The sequence below is a fragment of the Bactrocera tryoni genome, chromosome 5, assembly GCF_016617805.1.
Source record: "Bactrocera tryoni isolate S06 chromosome 5, CSIRO_BtryS06_freeze2, whole genome shotgun sequence".
Lineage (NCBI taxonomy): Eukaryota > Metazoa > Arthropoda > Insecta > Diptera > Tephritidae > Bactrocera > Bactrocera tryoni.
The window spans coordinates 18,039,753-18,057,720 of NC_052503.1; the positions used below are offsets into that span (position 1 = coordinate 18,039,753).

General features: G+C 38.3%; 2 protein-coding genes across 2 annotated transcripts; one reads left to right on the plus strand and one right to left on the minus strand.

Annotated features, from left to right (window-relative positions):
• Window positions 1-4,468: 4,468 nt before the first annotated feature.
• Window positions 4,469-5,810, minus strand: LOC120777273 (MIT domain-containing protein 1). The gene is made up of 4 exons (XM_040108476.1): window positions 5,401-5,810; window positions 5,065-5,303; window positions 4,803-5,002; window positions 4,469-4,744 (listed from the first exon to the last, which is right to left on the minus strand). The coding sequence occupies exons 1-4, from the start codon at window positions 5,528-5,530 to the stop codon at window positions 4,591-4,593; spliced, it is 723 nt and encodes a 240-aa protein (XP_039964410.1). The 5' UTR covers window positions 5,531-5,810; the 3' UTR covers window positions 4,469-4,590.
• Window positions 5,811-8,995: 3,185 nt separating this feature from the next.
• LOC120777852 (phenoloxidase 2-like) lies at window positions 8,996-11,188 on the plus strand. The gene is made up of 4 exons (XM_040109394.1): window positions 8,996-9,955; window positions 10,032-10,644; window positions 10,709-10,926; window positions 10,991-11,188. The coding sequence occupies exons 1-4, from the start codon at window positions 8,996-8,998 to the stop codon at window positions 11,186-11,188; spliced, it is 1,989 nt and encodes a 662-aa protein (XP_039965328.1).
• Window positions 11,189-17,968: the final 6,780 nt, after the last annotated feature.

Consider the following 17,968-nt stretch of genomic DNA (forward strand, 5'->3'; position numbering starts at 1 on the left):
ACCGTTGGACGTGTTACATCCTGCCGGCTGTGGGTGTTGTGTGAATTAGTTGAATAACGGTATTTATGCAAAAGTATGTCAGCATACAGTTATTCATGCCAACTTCACATACATACTTGTACATCTAACATATAATAGGCATAATTTACAATAACAACGCGCCGCAGGTTGGCTTTGGTTTGGAAGGTAAAATAAAATAAACTTTTCTAAGTGGCACATGGTTGAAATTAATACCATTATATTCAGTAATAAAAAACCGTAAACCCGTTTTGGGAATTTTGTATATTGATTTCAATAATGTTGATTTAAGATATAAAATTGCTCAAGTCAAAGGTGCCCTTATAAATTTCTTGGAGTCATTTAAGAATTTTTTTCGTTTTACAGAAAATTAGTGTACTTTATAATCGGCAGCCGATCTTCAGGAGATCCTCCGAAAAAAAAAGAAAGTGTAAAATAGTTTTCTGTTAAAATTATCTAAAATCTAAACCGAAAAAAAAATTGTTATACTAACAATAGATTAATACTAATAATAACAAAAATTTTACTTTTTGAGAAAATGGCGGCTTCCAAAAAAAATATATATTTATACTCTCGCAACAAAGTTGCTAAGGAGAGTATTATAGTTTTGTTCACATAACGGTTGTTTGTAAGTCCTAAAACTAAAAGAGTCAGATATAGGGTTATATATACCAAAGTGATCAGGGTGACGAGTAGAGTCGAAATCCGGATGTCTGTCTGTCCGTCCGTCCGTCTGTCCGTCCGTCCGTCCGTGCAAGCTGAAACTTAAGTAAAAATTGAGATGCCATGATGAAACTTGGTACATACACGTATTTCTTGGCTCCATAAGAAGGTTAAGTTCGAAGATGGGCAAAACCGGCCCACTGCCACGCCCACAAAATGGCGAAAACCGAAAACCTATAAAGTATCATAACTAAGCCATAAATAAGGATATTAAAGTGAAATTTGGCACAAAGGATTGCATTAGGGAGGGGCATATTTGAACGTTTTTTTTGGAAAAGTGGGCGTGGCTCCGCCCCTACTAAGTTTTTTGTACATATCTCGGAAACTACTTTAGCTATGTCAACCAAACTCTATAGAGTGGTTTCCTTCAGGCATTTCCATATACAGTTCAAAAATGTAAGAAATCGGATAATAACTACGCCCACCTCCCATACAAAGGTTATGTTGAAAATCACTAAAAGTGCGTTAACCGACTAACATAAAACGTCAGAAACACTAAATTTTACGGAAGAAATGCCAGAAGGAAGCTGCACTCAGGCTTTTTTTAAAAATTGAAAATGGGCGTGGCGTCGCCCACTTATGGATCAAAAACCAGGAACTACTAATCTAATTAATTTTACAGCAAAATAAAAAATATGTAAATGACGGATAATGAAATCTCCATTATCACTTTATCACGCGGGAGTATAAAATGTTCGGTGACACCCGAACTTAGCCCTTCCTTACTTGTTTTCTTTAATATTACCCTTCAGAGCAGCTCGAAAAATCGAAATTTTCATAAAAAACATATTCCTTCAATTCTTATCTAGCGTGCGTGTAAAAATTTCAAGTCAATCGATCGAGACGTTTTGGAGTTTTGGAAATGTTCCTCACCAACTCTGAAAACATAATCACACCTTCTATTCAATTTCCGGTAAAGGATAAATATACATACATTGCCGGAAAGGAAGTTAGACTTTCTTCTTATTGGCGTAGTGACGTGGGAGCCAAGTTGCGTTTGCGACGACTGTTTGTTTGATGACATGAGATATTTCGTCTTGTCCTCTTACACTACCAGACCCATTTGCTTCAATGATATTTGAGGGCAAAAATATCAATACACTCTTATAGAAGATTGTACCTGCTCGATTGAGTTCTGCAGGTCGAATTATTTTCTCCGAGAGCAGATTGAAGAAGTCGCACGAAAGGGAATCGCCTTGTCTGAAACCTGGTTTGGTATCGAACGGCTCGGAGAAGTCCTTCCCGATCCTGACGGAGCTTTTGGTATTGCTCAAAGTTAGTTTACATACACAGCCGCATTAGTATTGTGGGGATACCAAATTCAGACAAAGCGGAATAAAGGCAGCTTCTAGGCCTTAAGCCACATTGATAAGGTCCAAGCAGTGTGTTGACGGTGGAGAAATCATATGATTTGATATTGTCAAACTAAACTTTTTGTGTCAAATTAGTAAAGACATTTAGAAAACGAAATATATTCGTTATCTGTTATATTTTCAGAAATGACAGTTTTCGAACCAAGTGTTATACCTATGGGTGGGATGGAGTATATGAGACGAAAATTAATTATATCAAGACCAAGTATAATAAGTAGAAGGATTCCTGTATAGAGAAAGTCTTGCTACGGTCTTTCGAGTGCTCAGTTTGTAGATGGGGTTGGTTTGAGGTTCATAACATCATTTGAATGTCGATCGAAGGGTTTGCTAACTAAACTCTAGTCGATTGATTTCCAGAAAAGCAACTCGGAATCTACTTCCTGTAGTGAATTTTGCTATGCTCAAATATGAAATATTATTGTGCGTTGGTAAGAGACTTCATGCCGCAGATGAAGCACCTGGTTACGAGGATCACAATGCTGCTGCTGAGTACAGTACTTTGTGATGCCAGATAAAAACTCATATCCTATCACAAATCTGTTTAGGTTCTTTATTTTTATTTCAACCTGCATATCTAAAGGTGTGAGATCCAAGATGTTTTAGTCTTCAACTGTTAAATACCGGCATTCGACAAGAAGGTGTTGAGATGAATCTGTTTCGTCCTTCACGATTCCTTCACGATTTCGGACGATCATCACTCTGGAGGAGGCTGAGCTCAAGAGCAGTAAATCTACATCTAGTTGGTAGACGCTGAATTGGAAAGGCTAATGGATTGATCCCGACAGTGTACTCCTCCACCACGAAATGCCTTCATTATGTTACAAATGACAAAAAGGGGATGTTTACAGCGACTTCTGAAGGCGGAGAGCGCGACAAATTCCCACGACAGTCGGGTCTACGCAACCGGAACGGACCCGGATTTCTATCCGGCCAAGGACTGCCAACTCGGCAGACTTCTGCCGCTACAACAACAAAAACAACAAATTTGGCTAAACGTGAGGTACCTGAGGGAGCTATCAGAATAGTGTTGATGAAATATTACACCGGAAGTTGCTGAAAAATAAGTAAATTAACATTCGACTAATATTTCTGTTCCGTTTTCATAATAGTCGGGCACTAAGCCTCGGAATTACTCGAGGAATGTTTTCTGCCGCTAAAATGATGAATGATTTTCAATTAACTTATGTTTTGAATCTAATAAGCCACTATCTTAATATCAACCAAATAAAACAATAGTTCTCCTTGCAATATATACTATATTGTAGATAACCGAAAAAGCAGATGCAACTGCTGCAACAGCAAAGAAAATAACCTCTCTGGGTTTTGCTTTTGTTGTTATATCGAGTGCTAGGTCTTAATCCTCCTGCACTGATAAATAGAGACTTTAACTACACAAAGCATTCATTCTTACAGCCTTTTTATGGTTTAATCAAAAATCCTTGAATCTCAACCCACACATTGATTAATAAACCTCCAAAATCTGATATAAAACAGTGCGCTTTTATGCAGCGTGCATTCGAGCGTGCAATTTATACGACTGAAGCTCTAGCTCTGCTGTTTCATTTCTTCTATTTTAATTTTTTTTATTTTTAATTTTTAAGAATTGTTGCATCCTTGGAATTCAATTCACTCACGCTGTGCAGTCAAATCCAAGCTCCGGTCGCTGCCACTGCCGCTGCAGCTGTGAGCGCCAAGAAATTTAATCGTGTGCATGCTGGAACACCCAAATAGCTGTCGACGCACTCGAAAAATCTCGTATCTGGTATGACATAAAATATGGTAAGCAGTATAAATGGTCGCACCAAAGCTACGTGCGGGCAGCAGCAGTCGTAGCGGCAGCATAAAAGGTCGCTCGCTGCACATTGTTCACTGCCAATATTGCAACACCTCCAGCTGTGCGGCTGTGGTGCGAAATAATACCCGCACACAGAAAAGAAAACAAAAAGAACGTAGAAGAATGCAATTTCACCGTTGTCGCAGCCTACATAGTGCTGTCAGCAAGGCAACTTTGGCTTCTGTCGAAGATTTATAGCGATTACGGAACACTTGGCAAGGTCCTATTGTGCCTGTGCGGGCTTGGTATACATATGTATGCCGGAATGTGGGTGCATATTTTACACGCCTGCGCTCTAGAGCTAGCTTTAAAAAAGCATTAACTCGCAACTAGTGCATTTCGAGCTATGGCGCCTATGGATTATACAAGTAAACATTTTATTTGCTTTTGCTATAAATCTTTTCTTCTTTCAATTCATGGAATTAAATTTTTATTGTTTTAATTTTTAATACATTCACAGTTATGTATGTATTAACAAAAAATACTTAAACATATTTATTCAAAGTTTAATACAAAAGTTTGTTTTCTTTTATCAAAAAATAAAATTCTTATTTCATAAAAAATTCATAAGAAAATTATTGTAAAAATGTCTGTTAAACGCTTAACGATGAGTCAGTGATTAGTGCAGCACTTTTATCAGCTTCAGGCAATGAAGTTTCTGGTACGCCAAATGTCCACGTCAGTTTGCAAGCATTTGCGAAAATCATAATCACATAAGCCCAGGCTGTATAACGGATTAGTAGCCTTGAAGAAATGCAAACCACGCCCAATCTTTATAATATAACCGTTGCTGAGGCTAAAAGTAGTTAGGAAGCGGTTAGTTTTGTTATAGGTGTATTGCAACGGTAACTTACACAATTTTGCGGTCATGCAAAGTGTCTTCGAATTTTATGCTTAAAGTTACATTACGTTTTGACATATCCGCTCTAATCTGCTCCAGCACGTTACTTTGGTTCTCCGGTGCTTTGGTATCAGTCTTTGTGACCACTCTCACATACTTGAGGTTGCGACAGTTTTTTACCAACAACTCCAAGAATGTTACAAGATTCTGAAACTGCATGAATATTTAGTTGCTGTGCGTGAGTGCTTATTATTTCCATTGCTATTTACACATACTTGATACTTCTCGTACAGATATGGCTCCTCAAGTAGCACCTCTTTTACGTCCGAATTGAGGTACTGCCCGAACAACGATTGATAACTGTTGCCCGTAGAATTGTCTTCTATTGGTTTATTGGTGACTAACTCTCCGCGGATAACATGCTTCTGTACGCGGTCCTTAATTTGTTCAGCGCGGTCTATATACTCCTTAATACGCTCATAGAACACTTTCTTCTTTGCCACATCCGATTCGTCTGTTCAAGAGCAATAACAAAAATAAATGCAAACACATAAAATTATATGATTTTGTCCAGAACATTTGCTGAAATGCTTGCGCTTGCTATTCCTTACCCCCAACCAGATCCATAAGTATTTGTATGCCATCTTGATACAGATGTTGTGCCTCCAAAATTCGTCCGGCTTGATCACATTGCACTGCGCGCATTAATATATCTTTGGCATTCATTTTGCCCACAAACATACGTCACAATCACCTTTATTAACGAAATTTTCTTAATTTTTTTGTCGTAAAATGGCGCTTTTACTTTGTATATGGCCTCCTTAGGGCACAACCAAATACTAACACTTATAATTTAAGACTATAACGAAACAAAAAAACAAAACCGCACACTTAAAATTTGTAAAAATAAAACTAAACGCTTTAATAAACTATTAAAGCAAACAAAAAAGATTTCGATACAATACTGACAAATGAATTATTCTCCACTTCTCACTGTTTGATGACAAAGTTTTGTTTTTCCCAAAAGAAAATATTGTCAAATATGACATTTGCAATAAACAAACAAAGGACACTGACAGCTGTTGACTGTATACGCAAGCGTTGCCAGATGAAAAGGAATTCTTCTGAGCATAAACTTAACTTGATTAAGAAGATATAATAATATTTTTTAATAAATATTTTGATTGTAAATAAATTATTGCAAACAGAGTTGTTGTGCCCTTTGCAGTAATAATATATCAAATAAAAACAATATTGACTAGTGGTACAATCGAATAAATCAGTCTGTTAAGCAATGCTTGAGCTGTTAATATGGCAGTGCCAGGACGCATAGCTTGCATACTTTTAGGCTTGGCGGAAATAATTCAAATTCATAATTAGTACATTAATAATTTAGGTAAAGATTAAGTGGTTACATATAAAATTTAATTACTCAATTAATAAAATGATATCTTCTTTTATAAATATGTAAATAATGGGTTTAAATCATTGAAATATTGAATTTATATCATATTTGATGAAGTGATGAACAGTAGTAACAGTATTGCATCAATTCTGCACGTACAACGGTGGTCTCATTCGTAAGCATTAAAAGACTTTGCTGGGTTGTTGTTGTAGCGTTAGAAACATCTTTAAAGTAATTAAGAGGATTGCTACCGAGTTGACAGCCCTTGACCCGACAAAATTCCGGATCCGTTCTTATGACGTAGACCCGACTGTCGTGGGAAATTAGTCGCAGAATGGTGCCGAGTTGACCGTCCTTGGTCGGATAAAAATCCGGGTCTGTTCCGGTTACGTAGGAACGACTGTTGTGGGAACGGAATTAGTCGTCTGTAATCCTTGCTTTAATTATGTTCTGAACAGTGTTCATTTAGTTTGTCTCGAATTTTATAAAGGGGGATGCATTTCGAGGTTCCCTACTTTTTTTTAAAGAAAAAACACAGAAACTTCAAATTTAATGGAGAATGTTTTTTATCATTTGAAGTTTATCTCATTTAAATATCGGTCGCGGCTAACCTCAGATGGTCTGTCCGTTGAGTCCAATTTTCGATGACTCGTTCGAGCACGGCGGCGAAGAACTGATAAGAAGCATGCATCAGCTCCTTTGTAAAATATGATCGAATGAAAGCATGCCCAACGATTGGAATTTAAGTGTGCTATGCCCAATACACAAAAAGGCAGGCCCCACTATCTGTGAAAACTACCGTAGGATAAGTCTCGTCAACATCGCATATAAGCTTCTACCGTGCGTATTGTATGAAAAATTAAAGTGCACCGTCAACAAACTGATTGGACCTTATCAGTGTAGCTTTAGGCCTGGGAAATCAACAACTGACCAGATATTTATCATGTGCAAAATCTTAGAAAAGATCCGTGAAAAAAAGATCGACACCCACTGCCACTTCTCCGATTTATTGCTGCTTTCGACAGCACGAAAAGGGGCTTCTTAATTTGGTATCCCCACAAAACTTATACTAATACTACACAGCCGTATGATGTTGAGCAATATCAAAAGCTCTGTTGGCATCGAAAAGAACTCCTCCGAGCCGTTCGATTCCAAACGACGTTTCAGATAGGCGACTCCTTTTCGTGCGACTTCTTCAATCTGCTCTTGGAGAAAATAATTTAAGCTGCAAAACTTTATCGAGCTAGTACAATCTTCTATAAAAGTGTACAGCTGTTGACGCACGCCGATGATAGTGATATCATTGGCCTCAACAGCCGCGCCGTTAGTTCTGCTTTCTCCAAACTGGGAGCAAAACGAAAGCAAGACGAAATATCTCCTGTCAACAAATAAACAGTCGTCACACTCACGACTAGGCTCCCACCTCATTGTTGACAGTCATAACATGGAAGCTGTAGATAATTTCGTCTATCTTGGAAATCGCAATCGCAAATAAGAACACCTATAACAATGTCAGCCTCGAAATCCAACGCAGAATATCTCGGGCCAACAGATGCTACTTCGGACTGAGTAGGCAATTGAAAAGTAAAGTCCTCTCTTGACGAACAAAGATCAAACTCTATAAGTCACTCATTATTCCCGTCCTGCTATATCTGATGAGTCGACGTTACAAGTTTTCGAGAAAAAGGTTTTGAGGACGATTTATGACTCTTTGCGCATGGGCAACGGCGAATACCGCAGTCGATGGAACGAGCTGTACAAGATATACGACGGCATTGACATAGTTAACCGAATTAAGAGGCAGCGGCTAAGGAAAGAACGACTGGCGCGCTGTCACAAACTCGGCTATAACCGTGTTACCGGTGTCTACGCTAATAAAGGTGAAGATCTATCCTGCACTATTTGGGACAGTTCAAGAAAACAATTTTATTTTCATAAATCTTTCAGCCAATATTCATAATTTCCGATCGAAAATAAACGTTTTGGGAAGTACCTGTGGGATATCCTATATAAATGGTGGCGCGGTGATTGTCCAACATTATCTTCTCTGACTTTTTTGGCTCCATGTTAATACATATGTATGTCAATCTCACACCGCCCGGCTGCTTGACGCAGCTACCGAACATTCTTTCGTACATCCAAGGTGATAGATACTAACTTTGTTACTGGAATATAAAATTCTCACTGTATAGGTAAATTAAGATTTTATGAGAATAGAAAAAGATATATGATTTTTGTTAGACTAGCGCGAGGCTACAGTCAATTTCTTCTTCAGAACACTTTTTTTATTTTTCCAGCAGTTTCTAGAAATATCTTTTTAACCAAGACGGTGTGTCTTTATTATAATCACATTATATTAGATCACCGAAAATACGATTTGAATATTCTCTGTGGTATTTCCATACCTCCTGAAGACAAATTCTTTCGCGACTTTCGAAGTTTTCTAAATTCTTATCAGCTCAACCATTGCATGGGAGACTCTAATGCAATTTAGTGTATTATATATTCTTTTTTCTAGTAAAAATTGCAAAACCTCAAACTAAATGTAAGATAACACTCTAGAATTTCACTAAAAATGCATTTGGCATAGCGAATTTCATACGAGACCTTGAAACCGCAATTTTTTATTTTTGGAAATCCACAAACATTTTTGGATATTCAAACTGTGCATATAAATGCGTTTACTTTCACACGGTCAGCGCAGTTTTAAACTTGATTTTATAAACAAAAGTGCAACGATTCGAATAAAAGAGTACTGGCTTCCCGAACTCGATTGCTAAAGTTCTGACAGTCCACGCAGTATGGGCGACAAGTATAATCTCCTACTACTCTTCGATCGTCCACATGAACCCGTGTTCATGGAAAAAGGACGGGGCGTAGTGTTTGATGTGCCCAAGAAATTTCTCACCGATCGTTACCGAGTTATAGACAATGAAGTGCTGGAGCGATTCAGCGAAAGAGCCGAGAGCCTTGTGAATGTACGAGATATTTCCATGCCTGATCTTAGTTTACCATCGAAGTTGTCGCGTAAGGCACATTTTTCGCTCTGCGTGCCGGCACATCGCATAATGGCAGCGGGTCTCATTGATACGTTCATGAGCGCGCCCACAGTCGATGAACTGCAGAGTGTTGCGGTTTATGCACACGATCGGCTAAATCCATATCTCTTCAATTATGCGCTTAGCGTGGCTATACTGCACCGCAAAGACACTAAAGGCATGGGTGTGCCCTCTTTGATACAGAGTTTCCCCAACAAGTTTGCCGATCGGCAAATTTTTCGACATTTACGCGAGGAATGCACAATCGTACCCGAAGGTTCGCGCATGGCAATTCTAATACCACATGATTATACAGCATCGGATGACGAGCCAGAGCATCGTTTGTGGTATTTTCGCGAGGATTTTGGTGTGAATTTATATCATTGGCACCGGTATTTGGTGTATCCATTCGAGGCGAGCGAACGCAGTGTTGTATATAAGGTGCGTCGCGGTGAGCTCTTCTACTACATGTATCAGCAGATCTTAGCCCGATACAATGTAGAGCGCTTGGGTAATGATTTGAAGCGCGTGGAACCGTTAATAGATTTACGTGAATATATTAAGGAGGGCTACTTTCCCAAAATGGAGTCGGCACCACGCTTTGACAATACCAAACTTTCGGATGTGCGTCGCCATCAAGACCAACTAATTATGGATATTGAAGATTTGGAGCAATGGAGCGAACGCATAAAGGAAGCTATCACAAAAGGTTTTGTTTTAGATGTAAGTTTTAGTGAGCGTCCAAGCTTTCAACTCACTTCTAAAAATTTACAAATAATTTTTTTTTTTATATCCACAGGAAAGCGAAAAGCACATACCCCTCAATATCGATGTGCTCGGCAATATAATTGAGTCGTCCATGGCTTCGCCAAATCGCAACCTTTATGGTGATCTTCATAATATGGGCCATCTCTTCATCGCCTATGCGCACGATCCGTCACATCGTCATTTGGAGTCGTTTGGTGTTGTCGGTGATCTTGCTACAGCAATGCGTGATCCCGCCTTCTATAGATGGCACGCCTATCTCGATAGTATTTTTCAGCAACACAAAGCTCAGCTCCCACCCTACACTAATGCGGAGCTGCGCCACGATGGCTTCTCCCTAACATCTGTGGAAGTCACAGCTGAGAATGTGCGCGAACCCAATGTTTTACAAACATTTTGGCAGGAATCCGATATTGATCTATCGCGTGGTATGGATTTCGCGCCGCGTGGTAATATTTTTGCGCGCTTCAAGCATCTACAACATGCGCCCTTCACCTATACAATCAAGGCGACTAATGAGTGCGCTACAAAACGTTTTGGCCTGGTACGCATCTTCCTCGGTCCTAAGTACGATGAGCAAGATCAGACTATGACTTTCAATGAACAACGCTTGTTGATGATCGAATTGGACAAATTTGTGATAGCACGTGAGTAAATTTGTAGAAGAACAGAAATGTATATGTATATACGTACGGATCTAAACTTTTTCAGTACAACCCGGTGAAAATGTTATACGTCGTCGCTCCACTGAATCAAGCCTTACGATACCCGTTGAACGCACATTCCGCGAACTGGAAGTAACTCGTGTGTCTAACGAAACTATGCAAAATGCTTGTGGCTGGCCACATCATATGCTCATACCGAAGGGTTCAACCAACGGTTTGCAGTGTGAGCTCGTCGTTATGGTAACAAATTACGACCAAGAGAGCGTAAGTGTCGTCGGTCAACTTAAAACTCAAGTTTTCTTATGAATTTAATATATTTATAATTTAGGTTGATGAAGAGCCCATCAATGGTGCTGACTCCTGCAGTAAACATCATCTCTTGCAACACGATCATCGTGCCTTGGGCTTTCCATTCGATCGCCAGTCTCGCCTGGGTGCCGACCACCTTGCTGACTTTCTCACACCGAATATGATAGCAGCTGATGTAGTCTTACGTCACGAAGATCGCACGGAACACTGTTGTTGAGCAGAGTTCGTATATTCCATATTAACACGTTATATATTTTCGTACAATTAAATGTATTTAAGACAATGTTTATTGTCTGTTTAATGTTCTGATCTGGAAAATTATATTGTGAAGTGAAAGTTGGCAGATAGTATTTTTGTGTCGCAGGTTTTGTCGAAAATGTGGTCTTGAGGCTTCTAACCAAAAATCAGATAATATTTTGAAGCAAAGAAATGCCGAACTCAATTTTCGGTTTCCAAAAGTTATGATGGGATCTCGTTGGTTGGATTTTAGTTCATAAGAAAGGGCCAGGTATATCCTCGAATAATTTGAGCCAAGTACTAACAGCTGCAAAGTAAACCTGTCCATCTTATTTTCCCAACCTTCTAGCTTATGCTATCAATAGACTTCGACGGTTAGGCCGAATAAACTCGAAAGGTCCTTCATTTGATTCCTTTAATATACTAACTTCAAGATGATTGTCACCGATATCGACAGCCATTTATTAACACTGAATATCCAAGTTTCTCTTTCTATTCGATAAGTGCACTTTCTTACACGTTTTGAGGATTCTACGGCTCACTGATGAGTTTTAGTGGAAATTTAAGTTTCTTGCGGAAAATACTATCAAAATATTGAATACTTCGAAGGAATTAGAAAAAATGTCTTTTAGGTATTGAACTGGGCGGTTTTTTAATGCATGGTCTTCAAATGGTCAGTCGCGCATCGAAAGTACTCGACCAAAATCCATCTAGACCCCCACAAACTGATTAAAAAACCTGCAGACGTATCAATACCTGAACAAACCCAGCATCCAATGTCGCTCGGATACTCCAAATAACTCCGCCTTAAAAGAGGAAATAAAAACTAGAGAGGCATATCAGAAGTAAGAGTGCATTGCTGTAACACTCTTTCGACTTATAGCTGTTTAAAAAAAAAGAAGAAAAAAATCAATCGAAATAGCGTGTGAAGCCAGCAAATAAAGAAAGCGAAAACAAACTCCGGTTCACTAAATTTACATAATCGTTGGCATGCGTTGAACTACGCCTGCGAGCGAGGCTACAATGTGAAATTCTTCATGTCGGACAGGGAACAATTCAATTATCCGCATGCTGTACTCCAATGCGCCAGCAATAATCGTATAACCGTACACGCTTAGCAATAACAGGGTGCCAGTGTGTCACTTTAAAGGGATTAGTGATGTTCAATTTCGGTTTATGCATTGGCAAACTCAATTTGTAGCGCCACACTTTCGGCCAAAATGGCAAAAGGAAAGGGGAAAATAGTAAAGACCAAGTGATTGTCAGCGCGTAGAGTTAAAAAGTGCAGAGAACCGGCAGGGTTTGACTGGATTTTAGCTTGGAAATTGTGTGTGTCTCTGGGTAGATAACTTAAGATGTTAATAAAATTGAAAGGATTTCAAATACATATACCAATTTAAAGATGATGATTGCTTATATGCCGTCGCTCAACTGATTAGCTGAATTGGTGAGGTGTGAGTATGGTGGGTGTATCGGTATACATACTATAACTAAAATCCGAGTCGAATTGAAATGACTTAATTTTACTAGTAGGCAGAATGATGCTCATACCCTCAGCTTTTGCTTGGACTGTTTGATATTGTTATGTTCCGAATTACGTAAATTGCTTAAAGTTGCTTTGGTATGAATATTTGGGAGATACATATGTATATATCAGAGTATTATTATATATGTGGAGAATTTAATGTGTTAATGATTATAGTAGAAAATTTGATTGGCTGCAATATTGGAAGTCATTTGGTTAATCAGAAACTTGTGAATTTTCTCATTGTTGGCATTTGTAGTTTTTGGAACAACAAAAAATTGTGTACCAATTCAAGGTAGTCCCATAAATGAAGTCGAACCTCACTTAATATTATGTTAAAACTGGGTTTCATTCACACGGCTTAATGACTTAATAGAGGAAAATATCAGCCTAAAGAAGAGAGTTTTAAAAGGTTTTGAAAATACGTCGTCGAAATAATCCTGGATTTATGTATATCCGGTTAAAGCTGCCAACTCCAACGCTACACGGAAAACATAGTAAACTTGAAAAGCTGACTAAAATTTGTCATACAGGAAGGTGTGGAAGGCATACTATTAAATCTCGAGACTTAACCTAAGAGATACACTTTGTTGACGTCAAAGAAACCATACATCTTGAGCTATACAGCGATGTCATTAGAGAAGGATGTCAACTACACCTGTATATCTTTAAGGCAGAGTGTGGAAAGGACTAAATAATAAACGGACTTTACACAATGGCCATCGTGAACCAGTTAAACAAGGAGAAAATCAGACTATATTCTGCCATGGTAAGATTTTAATAGCTACTTTCCGGTTAGGATACCTTCTAGACGTAAATAGAGAAGAGGCTCTTACTAAAAATGATGCAGCTTCTATCTACGGATGCAAAATAACTGATCTGCAGGTCTATACTTCGGTGATCTCGAAAGCTCTCTCTCTATCCGAGTACCGAACTCAGTCAGCATCTTCCAAACGGAAATACAAGATATAGAAAGTGCTTGTGGTGATCTATTGAATAACTATGGGGGAGCAACTACATATATACATGGATATTCAGGCAGCACTGCTGGCCTTGAATCTTTAGACACAGAATACTTGGAACACATCAGGCACCAAACCTTGAATAACTGTCTACAAAAAGCATAGCGGACAGAGGTCCGACGCTAGTTCATCAAAATGACACATGCAGCGCTAATTGAGCCCCAAGTGACAGAACTCCTACTTACTTTATGTTAGGTTAGGTTAGATGTACTAATATATGATGTTCTATTGTGAAGCCATATAAATGAAGAAATCCTGTGTTCGAACTTATAAATTAGCAAAACGCTTAGGAGCCAATACAAATTTGCACAGTTTTAACCTCCCTATCTACCTTACACATGGTCCTGATAATTTAGGCTTCAGACAGATGAGTCTCGTTGAGTCATAAATGGAACTTTAGACAAGTCGTATTTACAGTTATTATGTCTATTGGTATCTTAAAACTTATGTTGCAATATGGTTTGATCGGCTCAGCCGAGATTGACATTAGTAGAAAAAGTCTTACTATTTTTTGCCCACAGTAGAATAAAGAAATTTCACAATTTTGGTTGGTATAGCCCCCAAATTTCAAGGACAATTGTTTACTAAGTATAAGCTCAATGTACATGGTATGCTATAATATGTTATTCTTTAATAGTAATGGACGATAACTACTTCTTTTTGTAGTTACCAAGCTGGTCGGGTTTGCATAACCCTTGGTTCTTAACGGTTATGAAAAGCTTACTGTCTATGGTCACAAGTTTCTCTTAAAACAAATTTTTCAACTTGAAGACCACTCGTTATTATCACGAACAGATAGTAATCGCTTGGTAACTGGTCCGGATGCATGAATAAAAACTTCTCAAAAAGCTCTTAAACTCAACCAAGTTACTATCGGTGTATGTGGCCTGGCGTTGTCGTAATGGAATGCAATATCTTAGACATCCCTTCCTACTCATTACACGGTCCAATGTTTCATAGTACAGCGCGGAATCAAGGGTTTGGGCGCAATTGAGTAGCTCACATTAGACGATTCCCTGCCAATCCCTTCCAACACTTCCGGTGAATTTTGGCTTGGCCAACGTTTGCGCCCGCTCTCCGCGATTCGATCACAAAGATTTTCGGTTGAACTTGCCACGTGTGTCCAATTTTTCATCCCTCTTAATATTCCGCTTTAGAAATAGATGGATTGGACCGTAGATGTGTGGCATCCATACATCAAGATTCTTTTTGTATTCAGCCTTATTTATATATTTGGTGACATGTCGAACTTAACGATTTTCATTACAGGAACAGAATCGACGAAACTAAAATTAGGCTCCACTGGATATCACAGTATTTGGACTATAAATACCATTAACATTTTCAGCTCCCAGATTTTTTGGTTCGCAGTATCCGGAAATAAAACACAAAGTATTTAATTATTCATCAATATTTATGTTGTCTCCACCAAAGTAATCCCTAGCAGGTCTAACACACTTAAGCCAACCTGCAGTGAACGGGTTCCGCGGGGCAGCAATTTTAGTTTGGGGAACAAGAAAACATCACTCGGAGCTAAATATGGTGAATACGGTGGTTGATCGATGTAAATTCGGTCACATTCGTGCCTCGATGCGATGGTGCATTATTAAAGTGTAAAATCCATCGGCAAAAACATCACCTTCAGTTTTGAGAAGCTTTAACGTGGTTTTTTTGGGTTTGGCTCATTTTTCCCCCTCCATTTTGATGATTGTTGACTTATTTGCATGTCAAACTCATAAACCCATGTCTCTTCCATGAATGTGAGATCGGAATTCGCCCGATCAAGCCTGTCCAAAAAGACATGTTTACGGTATAGTTTAAAAAAAATTCAGCTTTATCGAGATAAGTCGAGCAAGAACTCGTTTCGTTAAATAAATAAATAAATATCCACCAAGATTACTCGAACGGATTCGCGAGAGAAGTCAAGCTCTCTTGCCGTCTCGCTAACACTTCTTTGACGGTTTTCAAGCAGCATATCCTTCACTTTTTTAATATTTTCATCAGTTTAAGAGGTCAAAGGTCGCCCTGAACGATGCATGTCTTCAACGATCTCTCGACCGTCTTTGAAGGCTTTGTACCACTCGTAGGCTTGTGTTTTTGATAAAACTGAATCACCGTAGGTCCTACCCACTAAGCGAAACAGATTTTTTTTTGAAATAACATTTACCCGGGAGATTTGAATTACAATTTCTTATAGTTTTTTCTACTTCGTGGAAAATTAAATATACCCTGTTCAGGGTATAAAAAATACAAATACTCTTCAAATGGTCAAACGATTGACAGATATATTGCTGCCCCCCTCTTTCTTACGCTTAAAATATATATGCACATGTGTGTGTGCACAGGATAAAAAGCATTTTCTACGCAAAGAGTTTTATTATTTTTTTATATTTTCATTGCTAACGGCATTATTTTTTTTTTAAGTCCTTGCTACTTTTCATGTTTGGTAAACAAGCGACGCCACTTGTAATCGATACACTGGCATACAGAATTACATGTGTGTGAGTGCAGTATGTGTGCGTATATAAGCTCATGTGTGTTATAAAAAAAAAGAATACAGTTGTTATTGCCCTTTTCACCGAATTTATTTAATGTATTTATCGGCTTAGTACTTGATATATAGCCCCAGCAATATTTTTTATTATTGCCTACACTTGTCACTACATAGACATTAGGGAGAGCAAGTCGCCTTTCTTCAAGCGACTGTAAATAGTCCCAGTTGCATTGAATGGCAGAGGCCAAATACACACAGCCACACATACATACATGCATACACATATATACGTACATAAATACACTCACACGTACATATCCACATTTATAGATGAAAAAGTATTATTGTATGTATGTATGACATACTCAAGCGGGCTTTTGGGTGAGAAATGTAATGCTGTGACGATGCTCTTGGGAGTTACGAGTAGTTCTATACATACTTACATGTGTGTGTGTGTATATGTGTTTCTTTATAAGTGGTTATCTAATAAAAAAAGACCGCAAAAGAAACTTAATTGCAATTTTGTTATTTGTCAAGTGCTTACGACTTAATACGCACACACACTCATACACGTATACATTTTTGCTTGTGTGTTTCTCCAGCCTTGGTTTCTTGCTGCTTTCTAAGGGCATTGATTGCGGGAATAACTGTTTTCTTCGCCTATTTACTTTTCGAAATTCGATATTTTTGCACAAATAAGTCGGAATTTTTTGTAAAAGCAGTTGAGTCTACATTTTTTAAACATTCTTAGAGCACTTTGATCTAAATGTTTTCTTTTCTTTACGATGATTGCAGATGTGTTTCAGCGAGAACATTTATAAATAGCTTGCATGTGATAATCTCCACATGTGAAATAAAAATCAGAGTTGGAAGCTTTATAATACTGTTAATTTATGCACATATGTATTCCGATGGAAGAAGCAAATAAGCCATGTTGCAATGATATTTCTACGAGAGCTAAATGCTGACTTGACACCAAAATATAAAACATTAGAAAATTCAGGGAGGAATTCAGAAACCACCACCGTTAAAAGAGCAAAGTCACTAATCGTCTCTACAACTTCCAACATATATGGTCAGATATTTGGGTTTGGCTTTGGCAACGTGATATACATTCCAAAAAGTAATATAACAAAATATTCGAAGCGATTTGCAAGGGATGCTGAGAGTCTTAGTTACAAATCTTTCTAAAGATTATCAATTTCAGACGTTCTCTTCATGTTTTTTCTGTTGTCTTCGTAAGCAGAATGGAAATAAGGTTTTCATGTTTAAGGTTATGAGGCTCAAGGTATGCTTTATGCCTCTTATATGTATGTAGCGTCTATGAATAGGGATGACGTGATTTAATTAAACATGATGTCACGTAAATATGACCATTATGCGATTTAGCGCCTCTACATTATTTTCTCTGGGGGTATGTTAAATGAAAGGCTTACGCCAATCAATCTACAAAACTTAAGGAGTTAGAAGGCAACATCTGCGCACTCTAGCCTAAATTCCAGCCGTTAATGGCGACCGTTATCGCGCCATGATAACCAACTATTTGATGCCTCAAATTGACGCTCGTGATCTCAGCGACATTTGGTTTCAACAAGACGTAGCCACTTTCCACACATCGCATCAATCAATATATTTATTTAGAGAACACTTCTGTGAGCAGATAATTTCAAGTTTTGGGTCGGTCGATTGGCCACCAAGGTCGTGTGATATCACACTGTT